This window comes from Malurus melanocephalus, unplaced genomic scaffold, assembly GCF_030028575.1.
Source record: "Malurus melanocephalus ecotype Western Australia unplaced genomic scaffold, MMel_1.1 scaffold_23, whole genome shotgun sequence".
Lineage (NCBI taxonomy): Eukaryota > Metazoa > Chordata > Aves > Passeriformes > Maluridae > Malurus > Malurus melanocephalus.
Genome location: NW_026623255.1, coordinates 2,164,588 through 2,178,156, shown reverse-complemented (window position 1 = coordinate 2,178,156; position 13,569 = coordinate 2,164,588). Strand labels below are relative to the sequence as shown.

Below are 13,569 nucleotides of genomic sequence, written 5' to 3'. Positions count from 1 at the left end.
AATGCAAGAACCGGAAATCAAATGAAGCTTGGAAGTGGCAGCWACAGAATAGAAGTTGATTTTTAATCCCTGCATTGCTGAACTGATGAGTTCCTCATCACAAGATAGTACAAATGCTTAAAGTGTACATTGCTTTAAAAGGGGATAAGTTCTTGAGAGAAAAATCTGTTGGGATCAATGATAATGATAAATGTTAAAATAATGTCTGAGCCAGGAAGCTGCAAATGATTAGAAGCTGGAAGMGTTGTAGAGAGAGTATCAATAACTGCTTTCCMCATCTTGAAGTGTTTGCYTTTTTGAGTACGTGACAGAACATGRTATGGGCTACTTCAATTTTTGGGCATRCCCCAGCAMAGGAATTATCTTTTGTGCTATTGTMCTGTGTGCCTGGCCAGGAGAATATGATGTTTTAGAAGCACTATGTTCACACACTTCTTCCTTGAGATTTGAGTATTTGTATACTCTTTTGTTGCTTTCCATACCTGKGGTGTGTTTAGAAAAGAACTGAGCTACAGAGTCCTCCCAGAGATGAGAAAACACGAGAAAAAAATCTGTATCTTCAGCTGAAAGTTGTTGGCAGTTGGACTTCGGTGAATTTTAAARTATTTTATATATGAAAACAGGAACATATGATAGTTTAAGTATGAATRGGTCATCAAAGCTCACAAGTTTCTTTCTTTAGCACAAAGCTCTCAAATTTATTCTTCAGGAACAATAACTGATTAAATGAACAGAGGCAATCTTTATGAATTCTTWTTTTTCTAGAGAGCACAAATTGGAAGAGGGATAGCTTTATCTGGTCTTGACTGTCTTATAACTTGTGTAAATATATACTCTTTTAATGTCTTTAGACGAAAAGAAAGAGAACAGATTTGCCACTGAGCTGGATGAATACGGAGCAGATACAATGAGTGAAATAAATATTGTTGGGCGAATTGTCTTGAATATTTGGAGAATGATGAGACATGAGGTAATTTTTTWAAAGGTTAATGTTCTGACTTACTGGGTTTATTGCAGACTTCGTTGAAAGTTGGGTGTAACTTGTGTAATTTACTGTTTATTTTCTTTGTACACCTTTTCAAATTGAGTAGTTTTTCAGTTTGTGAGAATGGATTTTGCATATCACTAAACTGKAAAGTACTGAAGCCCTTATTTTTTCAGTAATGTTTCTTAATGATACTCCTTTTCACTGATTTGTGGGTTTTGAGAACAACTTGCTTGKTTTAGGAATTTGTCTAGTATGGTACTTTTACTACATTAAGTACTTGAATGTATTTTAAGCTGTCAGATCTACTTTTTGTTGTTGTTGTTGTTCCATTTATCACTTTATGTTTAATACTCAAATGGCCCAGTCTTTACAAATCTTGTCCTGACCTGATCTTTATGAACTGCTTAATTGTGCATGTTCTTTTCAATTGATGAGGGATACTTTCTCCTGACTTGCATACAGTTAGGGACTTCTGAGGCTAAATAATATTTTTTTAGCAAAATATGAATAAGTTAATAAATGTAATTGTTGCAGTTTTTGAAAAGTAGAGATTTTTGTATTATGAAATCCATCAKGCATCTTGACATATCTGCTGTGTTTTTCTAGGTGAATCTAACAAATTACACTTTTGAAAATGTGGGCTTTCATGTTCTTCATCATCGTTTTCCTTTATTTACGTTCCGAGTTTTGTCTGATTGGTTTGACAATAAGGCAGATGTCTACAGGTAATSATCTATTAATCCATTTTGTTTGCTGTTTTTAAGGCCAGATTCATAACACTGGATAGGTGTAAGGTAAAGTCAGCATAGGAAGGAATAATCAATTTAGCTCAGGCACTAGGGCAGCGTATATGCAGCGACATGAGCTTATTTACTTGCATGTTATGTTGTTATAGTTATACCCTCAATATTTCAACAAGATATTTTCAGTTACGTTTTTAACATATCTGAATAGATGTACTATTTCAAAGTTCTGTRATGTCTTTATTTAATTTCGTATATACTGTTCATCAGAAGGGCTTTTAATGAACTGTTCACAGTGCATGTCAAGCAAGTTAGGCTTAAAAGAAGTACAAAAAAACGGCGTGCAAGATGTTAAGGCAGTAGCTATAGCTGCTTAAAAATACCCTCATATGACATGTATCACATTCAGCTTCCCTTGYCTTGAAGCAATGTGGTATTGTGTGATACGAACAATTTGTGAAACTCAGTATTGATCCGCATGTTGTTTGTGACATACATAAAATTTCTGCAAAAGTTAAATCTTGTGGAAACGTGGTTTACGCTGAAATGGTGAATTTATGTTCAGCTGTGATRGGCATTCTTAATGCAGAAGGACATTTCCACAAAGGTCCACTCAGTTATAAAACATGTAAACAGATGAGGAGATAGTTGTTTCTGCTTTGCGGCAGTGAGGAGAGCCAGATGTAGTACATCACTGTCGGGTGCTTTAACAGTAGTTTGCTGTAACACATTCTGTGTCTATCTTTAGAATACCTAAKTGTTTATTTATGTATGCCACACTTTTGAAAGCTCTGTCTGACAGTGTCCTAGRGGAAATTTTTATTTGCTGGTTTGTAACAAGTTAACATAAAAATATGTTTGTCRTAGTAGAAAGAGCAGCTCTCTCCTGATTGTTTATAATGAGGTGTTCACTCTCACAGATGGAAAATGGTTGATCATTATGTTAGCCGGGTTCGTGGGAATCTCCTGTTGTTAGACAAACTGGATTTGATTGGCAGAACGAGTGAAATGGCGAGACTTTTTGGCATTCAGTTCTTGCATGTATTAACAAGAGGCGCCCAGGTAAGACTTGGTTTTCCTTGCACTTCACAAAACCAAAATAGTTTTTACAGAATGTTTTTGTTCTTCAGTATTTTTTCAGTCCTTATGTGTATTTTTGTAGGCTCACAGAAGACTGTTAACATGAATTAACATGAAATTGAAACATAAAGAATACTGTTAAATTCATTGGTTTGCTGCTTTTGAATTGCCTAGTCTCAGAGTTTAAAAGTAAGAGTTACCCAAATTTAATCACACCAGTGAATCTCTTCTACTGACTTCAGGACTACTAAGCTTTCCCTTTGAGTTGGTGTTGTTTGCACTTCTGAGTCTGAAAATTCATGCTTTCTAAAACATTAAATATATATAATTGAGCATGTTCTAGAAAGATTAGATTAGTTTCATCCAGGGCAGACAAAGCAGCATTGAATGTATTCTAAGTGGCATTTCTGTTGCAGCAGATCTTTGGGTGAGATTTTAAAATAAGACAAGAGGTGCTTTGGCTTTATAAAGTACAAGTCATGGAAGATGTTTGTGGTTCTATTATTTTGATACTGGTGTCAGAGAGAAAAGGGAGCAGGACAGAGCAAGATCTGYGCTTTGTTTGAGAGCCCAGCGGTCTCCAGTAATCACAAAGACTTTCCTTGCCCAGATTCTGAGTGATGAGGCTAACTTGGCTGTTTTCATGGCTAACTCAGCTGTTTTTGTGGCTATATGTGAGACCTGAACAGCACCTGGAATGAGTCAGTGAATCTGTCACATGTTTCAGCTCTTCTGTTGTCATAAGCCAGTTAGATATGGGAGTGTCTGAAGCTGCAGTTTCCCTTTACAAATCAATCCTATTAAAATACTTTTGCCATTTTGACTGCAGTTGTCTGTGTCATTTCCTGACCCAGAGCAGGTTCTTGTTGGTCTTGCTGATACTGACTCTATATTTGGGGGAAAGGGGCAGGCACCATAAGCAGAACCATGGCAGTGTTCAGTAGGTATTGGCCAGTTTCTCTCCCCGATCTGGTTTACCATATTATCAGAAAACACCACTGTTGGAGCAAGGGAAGAGAAATGCACAGTTAGGGACAGGGAGTGTGGGATTGGCATATTGCCAGCACTGATATRCTTAAACTGTCATGATTGCAGCCCACAAAGACTGTTCTGCCTGTCATTTTATCAGATGTCTGGGAGTGGGAGTGAGCAACAGAAGCTTGCTGCATTTTCTATCCTGACTGTTCTTTTCTCTTCCCTTCTGTGCACGTTCTGTTTCCATTGAAACTTTCTAGATCACAAAAACTGCAATTGCGACAATTCCCAGTCACCTTAAATAATTTTTTTCACACAGAAAAGAATCAGAAGAAGAAGAAGAATCACAGAAGAATCACTATCTTTTATTAAGATACTCCTCTTTAGCTAAAAAATGAAACTCTTTAGCTAAAAAGATTAAAATTGAATAATCATAAGTAATAATAGTAATAATAAGAACATATTTCAGATATCTTATTTTTCCGTGTTTGTATCTCTCATTAAGTTTTACAGTCATCTTTAAAATTTATTTTACTGTATTAAGCCACCTTGAATATTTCATAGTAGACTAAACAAATCTAACAAGAGATGGTCATAGGCATACAGATTTTTAGTCAGAAGTTTGAAGAACTTGCTGAATTTTGCACAGGAGCCAGCAGGGCTCATTGAGGGAGCTTTAAACTCAATTTGAAGCGGGCAAGGAATAAAACCAGGCTCACTAGAGATAAACCTGRGAGCATCACAMCAGTGTTTGAGAAACAGTGTCCTAGGAAAGTCCTTTGGTCTGCTGTCTCAGGGGAGGCAGAGGTGGCAGCAACAACAAAAGGATTCTTGATGTGTTAGAAACAAGAGATGCACCTGAGAATGGTCGTGTAGGGATTAGGGCTTTCCCCCTTTTAAAAAAAGTGGTAGGATCTATGGCCCAGCTGAGGTGCATCTGCACCAGTGCACTCAGCATGGGCAACAAACAGGAGGCAGCAGTCCTGTTTTGTATCTTTATTGATGATCTGGGCAAGGGGATCAAGTGCTCCCTTAGTTTTGCAGACAACAGGAGGCCGATAAGGCTCTACAGAGGGATCTGGACAGGCTGGCTCGATGGGCTGAGGCCAATTGTATGAGTGTTCTGCCCTTGGCTCCCAACAACTCCTTGCAGTGCTGCAGGCTACAGGAAAAGTGGCTGGAAAGCATCTGAGATAGCTGGTGGTGTTTAGTCTGGAGTAAAGAAGGCCATTGGAGACCTTATTGCTCTCTACAGCTCCCTGAAAGAAGGCTGTAGTGAGGTGGGGGTCAGCCTGTTCTCCCAAGTAAGAAGCAATAGGACAASAGGAAATGGCCTCAATTTGTGCCAGGGCTGGTTTAGATTTGCTGTTAAATTTTTTTTTTCTCCAAGAGGATGGTCAGACATTGGAACAGGCTATCCAGGGTCACCATCCCTGGARGTATTGAACAGATGTGTAGAYGTGGCACTAGCAGTACTGGATCAACAGCTGGATTTGGTGATCTTGGARGTCTTTTCCAACCTAAATGRTTCTGTGATTCCRTGAAAACTAGAAAATAAAAAACAAAATCCACCTCCTGCCAGAACCAGCCCCTGACCACCTTGTCACACATCCAAGCTCATCTCTGGTCACAAATTGRTGTGCAATTAGTGCAAGGCAGCAGTGTCAGTTTATGTTGCTCCCTAACTACTACACATCAAACCCCAACCTGTTTTTAAGGTGCAGGATCTTRTTAAAGCTGTTAGTTCTGAAAGTTCATTGATAACCTCAAGGTTAAGAAATTATATCTAGTCCATTCAGTACAATGATTGAATATGTAGTGTGTCAGGCAGAGGGCCTTGAAACAGTGATTTAGTGCTAACAAAGCACAGGTTTAGGATTATGTAGGATTGTTCTTTGACATTTTGGGATTTTCAGTCCTTTGCAACCCATGAAGGTAGTTTTCAGGTATTTTTGGTTTTATTGTGAATGCACCTACCTATTTGTGCTTGTAATGTCTTTACTAAAGCATTGAGTAATATATAAATAAATAGGACTGGGTTTCTTTTTTTTCATGTTGCTAGCTACACACACAACATTTTGTCATGTCTTCAACAAGGTTTGTTTTTTTATGCTTCCTGTGCTATTTGAGATATCAGAGAGAAAGCATGATACCCAGTGCATTTACTGCATATTATACTTTGTTTTCTTCAGAGATCTGCAAGTCTGACAGTACGATAGTTTAGCAAATGCTCATTCATCCACTGTAGCATGGCTATTCACACATATTGTTGAAGCCTGTTAGATGGGTTTTTTTTCATAGATAAAAATTAAAAGTACTTGATTTTCAATGATTAGGGCTAAATGAAGAGGAAACACATAGAAAAGTTATACTATAACTGGTGCAAAATACAGAATCCTAAAATGGGTTGGAAGGGACCTGGAGATGATCTAGCGATATCAMATATAATTAAAATATATATTAAGARCATGGCTATTTATTTTGGAAAAACAGTTATTTATGCTTTAAATTCAGGAAATATGTGTTTGCACTGGCTAATATTTGTTCTGCACTTTTGTAATAATAATGGTTATATCCAAACTGCTTTGCAGTACCGTGTGGAGTCTGTGATGCTGCGCATTGCAAAGCCAATGAATTACATTGCTGTGAGTCCCAGTGTCCAGCAGCGAGCTCAGATGAAAGCCCCACAGTGTGTTCCCTTGATCATGGAGCCRGAGTCCCGCTTCTACAGCAACGCTGTTCTTGTCTTGGATTTCCAGTCCTTATATCCCTCCATTGTCATAGCATACAACTACTGCTTTTCAACCTGCCTGGGACATGTTGAAAACTTAGGAAAGTAAGTTGTTACTCTTTTCCTGCAAGCTTTGATTCCATAGAGACTTGAGTGTCTTTTCCAAGGTACCAAGAACCCCTGGTTGCCATTGGAAACGGTGGGCACGTATGAATAGCACCATTTTCTGTTACACAATACAGATGGTAAAAATCTACCATGTGGGTATGTGCACGTGTGTATACRCACACACACATATACACATCAATATGTATTTTAATTAAATATAGAATTAGACTGTTCTCTTAAAATCCCCATAACAAACAGCTCTGTGTGTGTGTATGTACACCTCTTTGATTATTGCAGTGATGCTTTTTTTTTTTTAATACTGCTTCAGAATAAGTTAAAATTAATATAAATCCACCACCTGTTTTCAAAACTGGACGGGTGTTATTCCTCAGTGAATTAGTGGTTGTTCCTATATCAGCTGTAGTTCACTCTGATTCTAACTACTAAAAATTAAAAGGTACAATTGAGTTATTCTTTGTAGTATCTTGCATTGAGCTTAACAATTATTCTGTTAACTGGAAAAAGGTCTCACTGCTCTTTATAATAATACAGCTATAAGACAGTATTTTGAAGATTGGAAGGATGCCTACAGTTATTGCTAGGTGTCACCATTAGGTTTTCACGTTTCTGATTTGAAATTCTGAATTTGTAGGAAGAAAGTAAATGCAGTGTGATACTTGGTAAGCATGTCATGTTTCCGTAGGGGATTACAGTATTGAGTATGTGCCTCCACTAACTCAGCATTTGGTAATAATTCATAACACAGAGCAGAACTGATAAATTATGCATGCTTTGGAATTTAGCTATTTATTACTTCTTTATTCCTAGAACATTTTGTATGTAGCTAAGAAATGTGAAATGATGTTATATTTGTTTATACCTGAGATTATTCTGTCCTTGCTGGCATTATCAGCATTTTAATGTGAGCTGATGCTTTTACTTGATTAGGCTGCAAATGAATGGTCTTCATATTTAAATTTTCTCTTTATTAGGTATGATGCATTCAAATTTGGCTGTACATCTCTGAGAGTACCTCCTGATTTACTTTACCAAATTAGGCACGATATCACAGTGTCACCCAGTGGAGTAGCTTTTGTCAAGGTAATGATGTTAGTGCTCTGTGACAGCATTTTTCTCTGCCTGTTGCTGACTAGCTTAAGATCARATTGATACTGTAGTTTGTATTTTGCTGCATTAAGAGCAGATAGAAAGGAGTAGATTCAGTTTCTCATTTCCCAATGTTTTTGATATTTGTCAAAGTGTTGAACTTCTGGCAGTTCAGGAAGTAAACTGTCTTTACGCTTTCCTTCATGCTGAAGGCTTATTTCATCTATAATTAAGCTGTATTTTACTTGTGCAGTTTGGGGATCAAACAGTAATTATCTGTGTGTAACAACTCATTCTTCTCCTGCCTGTATAGCAGAATTCTTTCTTAGAAAAATAGAAATTATTTGGGAGATGAAACTCCCTGACTTGCTTTCTATTGTTCTCATGTTACTGTGTGTCCTGGTGGCTGATGTGTAATGAATATGGCCTGGAGCTGTTACAAATAGCCCACCACCAGCATACATGTATTTAGTGTCATAATGTAAAGTAAAGAATATTTGCAGAATTTTTAAAAGATAATGTTCTGTCAGCATTTAATAGTTTGAGAATTAACATTAAATATTGAAGTCACGTTTTAGTTAAAAAGGTTATCTAAACATTGGATTAGCAGGACTGATGAATACAAAGAACAAAAAGCTATTTATTCTGTCCTTAAGCTTTGCCTGTTCCTTGTAATATTTGTGGGAGAAGCCAAACTGTTGGTGGCTAGGGCATCTTGCTAATTAATTTGTCTTCCTGACAGTGGTTAACTAACGGTTCTGTTTAGGTTGGGYTTCTTAACATCTTGTTTTTCTTCATTCCCTTTATGGCAGCCTTCAGTAAGAAAGGGTGTGCTGCCAAGGATGCTGGAAGAAATCTTGAATACCAGGGTAATGGTGAAACAATCGATGAAGGCTTACAAGAATGACAAGGCTGTGACTCGAATGCTTGAAGCTCGTCAGTTGGGTCTTAAATATATAGCTAATTTTACTTTTGGCTATACTGCTGCTAATTTTTCTGGAAGAATGCCATGCACTGAGGTAAGGGTGGCATAAGGTAAAAATGCATAAAAAATGTTGGAAAGACACTAGTGAGATAACTTAATATTATTATTATTTGAAACAAACTAAATACCTTCAGAAAAGCTGTTTTTATTTGTAGTATCAGCAACTAAGGATTTATTTGTGATCTTCTTGAAAAATATAAAGGTCTTCYTTTTCTTCTTCCAGTAAAGGAGCATTTGGAGTTGGCATTTCTGTAAAACTGTTTCCAAAAGAGATTGGTTACAGTTCTAATACTGGAAGCAAAACATTATAGCTTTTTCGTAGTTTTTGTAGGAATCAGCAGAATCCAAAAACTAGAGAAAATGTTCCTAAGCAGTCTTGTCTTGCTCCTTACATTTTTAATACTTCTACAGAAGTTTAAAACAAATCTTTCTTTATTTTAATACTTAATAATTTTTGATTATTTTTCCTTTAGTTCTTATTATTTTGGGTTAAGTTAAGCAACTTTTTATTTACTGTATGTATTTAAACCCTGAAATAAAACATAATGTGTCAGTAATTTTCATAAAAAGATCAAGCACAGTTAGACTGTGCTTACTAAGACCTAGTATTTGGCTTAGCAGTAGAATAAAGATTTTCAATCCATCTTTGACTTTGCAGATTGGAGACAGCATTGTCCACAAAGCCAGAGAAACATTGGAGCGTGCCATTAAACTGGTGAATGATACAAAAAAATGGGGTGCTCACGTGGTATATGGTGATACAGACAGGTAATTAATGRTCTGCTTCTTGTAATGTTTTAAAATCACAGTTGTTCTTCATAGATAGATGTTGCTTTTGTCTCAACATGCTGAGAAGGGTATGTGGACCTTCTTTGGATGTTGCTTACTGGCTTGCAGAATATGCAAAGTAAATAATACCCTGTTTGCACAGGTTTCTTTCAGTGTTTTGAAGGTTTCCTGTCTTTTGAAATTAYGTGGAACAGAAGGAGGGGGGAAATACTTTTTCAGTTGTGAATTAATATAAATGTAATTTACCGGATTGCTATTTTTGTGCCTGTTTCCTATGCAAATTTTATTTTGGAGAATATTTATAACAGAGTAGGCATTGCACCTCGAGGAAGGCACTGTTATAAGCTTCAGAAGTGGATACAATTCAAAAGCAGCCACCAGAGCATACAAAGATATTATTAGGCTGCCTGACATACATTTTCACAGTCAGTCTTTYATCTAAATAATAGCCATGCTCTAGGCATATCCATCTCTGTTCTACACTTGGATAATTTTTCAGCCATTGGGAAACAAAGCTTGTCTGGCTGTCCTTTCTTAATAACTTGTGAATCCAATGACTGATTTCAGCCAGATTTGATAAAAGAYGTGACATTTCAAATATACTGAATTCATAGTGGTTTCATTTAAAAAAAAAGATCTTTGGAGAGAGGAAGTAAAATCCTGTTGCTGCCCATAGTTGGGAAAAAAAGGCATATGAGAACTCTTTATAATTCTTTCCTGGGARCTCCAGTTTTGCAGTGCCTGGGAGCAGTCACATTCCCTGCCTCACCAGTTAGTCACAGCATTCATAATCCCCTTTGGCAYTCCTCATCTCATGCTGAACACTAAAGTTTCTCAGATTTTTGGCTTTTCTAACTGAAGGAAAGGAGTGCAACTGATAGCAACATCCCTGCCTTGCTACCAGGAAACTGTAGCTTATAATTTTCGGGAACTATGTTGAACAGATTTGCACTCACTTTCTATGTCTGATTTCTTGTAGCATGTTTGTACTCTTGAAGGGAGCCACGAAGGAACAGTCTTTTAAGATTGGTCAAGARATTGCTGAAGCTGTAACAGCAACAAACCCCAAACCTGTTAAACTGAAGTTTGAAAAGGTAAAAGGAAAATACTTTGCTTCAAGTGTTTTGAATGTTGTCAAAAAAAAACCCCAACAAAAATAAATATAAGCAAACAAACAAAAAATCCCACAAAAACAAACCAACCAAACCCCACAGAAACAAACCAAGCAAACAAACAAAACCACCAAAAAACCCCACCAAAAAAAAGTTGAAATGTTTTTTCTAAACTCTAATGTGTTCTTTTTGTGGGTATGTTGCAATCTCCTTAATGCCTCAGGGACCTTGTTTTATTTTGGAGTCCTTGTTCAGAGGACCACTACGGTATAAACAATAAAAAGAAATATTCCTATTTTCACGTCAGTGGCTTGTTGTGCTGGCAGCATCAGGCAATTTGAATTCCTGTCTCACCAGTTKTTGGAAATGTCTCCCTCAGTTTGGTATTGTATACCTGCAATTAAACCAATGTGTGCATCTTTGTAGAGGAAATGTTCACCATCCCCATTTAAATTAATTAGAAGCCTGATATTGATTTTTYAGCCAGCCTTAGCACACTTCAGCATATGTCCATATGATACATATGCCTGTAAAATGGAAAACCATAAAAATCCATTCAGTAGGCTTCTGAAAGAAATACTAACCACAACAAATCTCTTCTAGAGGAGTAAGGCAGTATGTTACTGATTTTGATGAAAGTTGATCACTGTAAAGTCATTAGCAAGGTGTTCTGGTCAGTTAACATTCGTTCAGCTGATCTGGATGTTTCCAAAGTACATATCTGACTCAACAAATTCAACCAGAATTTGTAAGCCTGAGACAATCTAAACTCACTGCTCCCTCTTCCATGAGAGTCAGGAAGATGTGATATTATCCTAGTAACACTAGGAAGAAGAAATTGTTCTCCATTCTTTCATTTAAAACTGGTCAAGGAATACTTYAACAATCAAGAATGAAAGAAGAGTTTGGAGAAAACAAGCAAAAGAGACCATGACCCTAAAAATCCATTCATGAGAAACCCTAATGAGAAACTGTTCTCCAGTCACAGGCATTTATAAAGCATACTTTCCTCAGATGGAGATACTAGCTGATTTTTGGCATCTCCTTATTAGAAAGAGTTTGAAAATAAAAAGTTCTAAGCCACTACTTTTGCTGGGAACATTTTCTTCTCTGATGTTTAAAATGAAGTTGTCTTTATAAGAAAGAAAGATAATAGAGTTACATTAGAAATGGTGCCGAATGCAATCAAAAARAGTAGAGGTACTTGCTGCAGTTTATACTGCGTTTAATTTTCCATCTGAGCTTCAGCTAGATGAAATAGAAAGTGATTTAAGAATGGAACATTACAGAATCCCAACTTCCTCATCCTTTATGAGTTGAGTCCTTTGATCTATTTTATCARTTGTAATGATTTAATAAAAGAAAAACTAAATTAAAAAAGCAGACCAACAAAACCAAATAAACCAACCAAGCATAGTATTCCTTGAGAAATCCTCTGTGTTCAAGGTCACCTTGTATTCCCACCCAACACATTTCAGACTGGGTTATCTTCTTTCTAAACATTCCAGGTCTACTTGCCATGTGTCCTGCAAACTAAAAAGAGGTACGTGGGTTACATGTATGAAACACTGGACCAGAAGGACCCAGTATTTGATGCAAAAGGCATAGAGACAGTCCGAAGGGACTCCTGTCCTGCTGTTTCCAAGGTAAAGTATTCATAGATTTCTGAACAAAATTACAGTACTCTGTTATTTCATTATATATTTGTTTTTTCTCAGAGTTTCTAGACCCTTTGAGTTGTCTTAGCCTTTATCTGTTTTTCTAGTATGGGTGATTTGAAATATAAATTAAAGATATTTTACAACATTACAAGGGCTTGCATTTTACAGTTTATATTTCATCCCCTAAAAGCCCCGTTAAAAGCCCTTGGCCCAAGTAAGTTCTCTGAAAGACCTCTCTTGATCCAGTGGAAGTAAACTGGCAGATGAGTGAGACTCACTGATGTGTCTGCCAAATAGCTCACTTGCATAAATCTAGTTCAGCTAAGAATTCCTTTAAAATATGCTTTCTTGCCTGTTTATTTTAAGCTGTGTATTGGGAGGTTAAAAAGTAATTAGGAATCTTGGTTTTAAACAAATTAAAAGAAATTTATGCCAAAAAAAKTTAAGCCTAAAAAAGGTAACCACATGGAAGGATTTACTAAACTCATGGCAAAATATTCTAAAAGACAGGGAAAAACATCTTCTCTCATACGCTGGAGCCTTCTATAATTGTTGAAAAAAATCTTAATGCTGGAGTATGGATGGTGTCAYGAAAGATGTGGCAAACTGAGGAAAAAGTTGTTCAGTAATGTGTTTATTAATGTCCTTGARTGAAAGAGATTACAGCCTGTTGTCATATTAACATTCTAGCTCACCACTGATACTTTGTCTGAGCAGTGTATTTGTATTTCCATGTAATTTATTGGATTAATTTGAATTATTTTTTAGTTAAACATACATATTTTTCTCACCTTTCTCCTTTGGGTGTAAAGATACTTGAGTGTTCTATCAAGCTGCTATTTGAAACACGGGACATAAGTCAGATCAAGCAGTATGTTCAGAATCAATGCATGAAGTTACTGGAAGGAAAAGCCAGCATGCAGGACTTCATCTTTGCTAAAGAGTACAGAGGGAGCTCAGCATACAAACCTGGAGCCTGTGTACCTGCTCTGGAAATCACCAGGTAATGAGATAAAGAAGTGCTAATCATAGATATTTCTTATCTTTACCTTTGTGCTGACAAGTCACCGGTAGGAGCTCATAGATATTTTTTTCTTGATGTTTGTGCTGACACATTATGGGTAGAAGATTGYTGATATTTTTTCTCTTGACCTTTGTACTGTCAAGTTATGGGTAGCTGTGAGATGTCTCCTTCAAATACTGTTGCAGCAGTTGTCCCTGACTTCCTTCTGTGTGTGAAAAAAAATCAGGCATCAGATGGTCCTAGAAGKCCATTTTATAGTCCTGGAA

At 36.7% G+C, this 13,569-nt stretch overlaps 1 protein-coding gene across 1 annotated transcript in view; it reads left to right on the top strand.

Annotated features, from left to right (window-relative positions):
- REV3L (REV3 like, DNA directed polymerase zeta catalytic subunit) overlaps positions 1 to 13,569 on the top strand; it is a 106,800-nt gene that overhangs the window by 86,950 nt on the left and 6,281 nt on the right. Inside the window, exons 20-29 of the mRNA XM_057390190.1 lie at positions 852 to 970; positions 1,595 to 1,713; positions 2,652 to 2,793; positions 6,378 to 6,622; positions 7,618 to 7,726; positions 8,545 to 8,751; positions 9,376 to 9,485; positions 10,486 to 10,600; positions 12,127 to 12,264; positions 13,092 to 13,282. Coding sequence (XP_057246173.1) covers positions 852 to 970; positions 1,595 to 1,713; positions 2,652 to 2,793; positions 6,378 to 6,622; positions 7,618 to 7,726; positions 8,545 to 8,751; positions 9,376 to 9,485; positions 10,486 to 10,600; positions 12,127 to 12,264; positions 13,092 to 13,282 — 1,495 coding nt within the window. The remainder of the gene's footprint in view (positions 1 to 851; positions 971 to 1,594; positions 1,714 to 2,651; positions 2,794 to 6,377; positions 6,623 to 7,617; positions 7,727 to 8,544; positions 8,752 to 9,375; positions 9,486 to 10,485; positions 10,601 to 12,126; positions 12,265 to 13,091; positions 13,283 to 13,569) is intronic.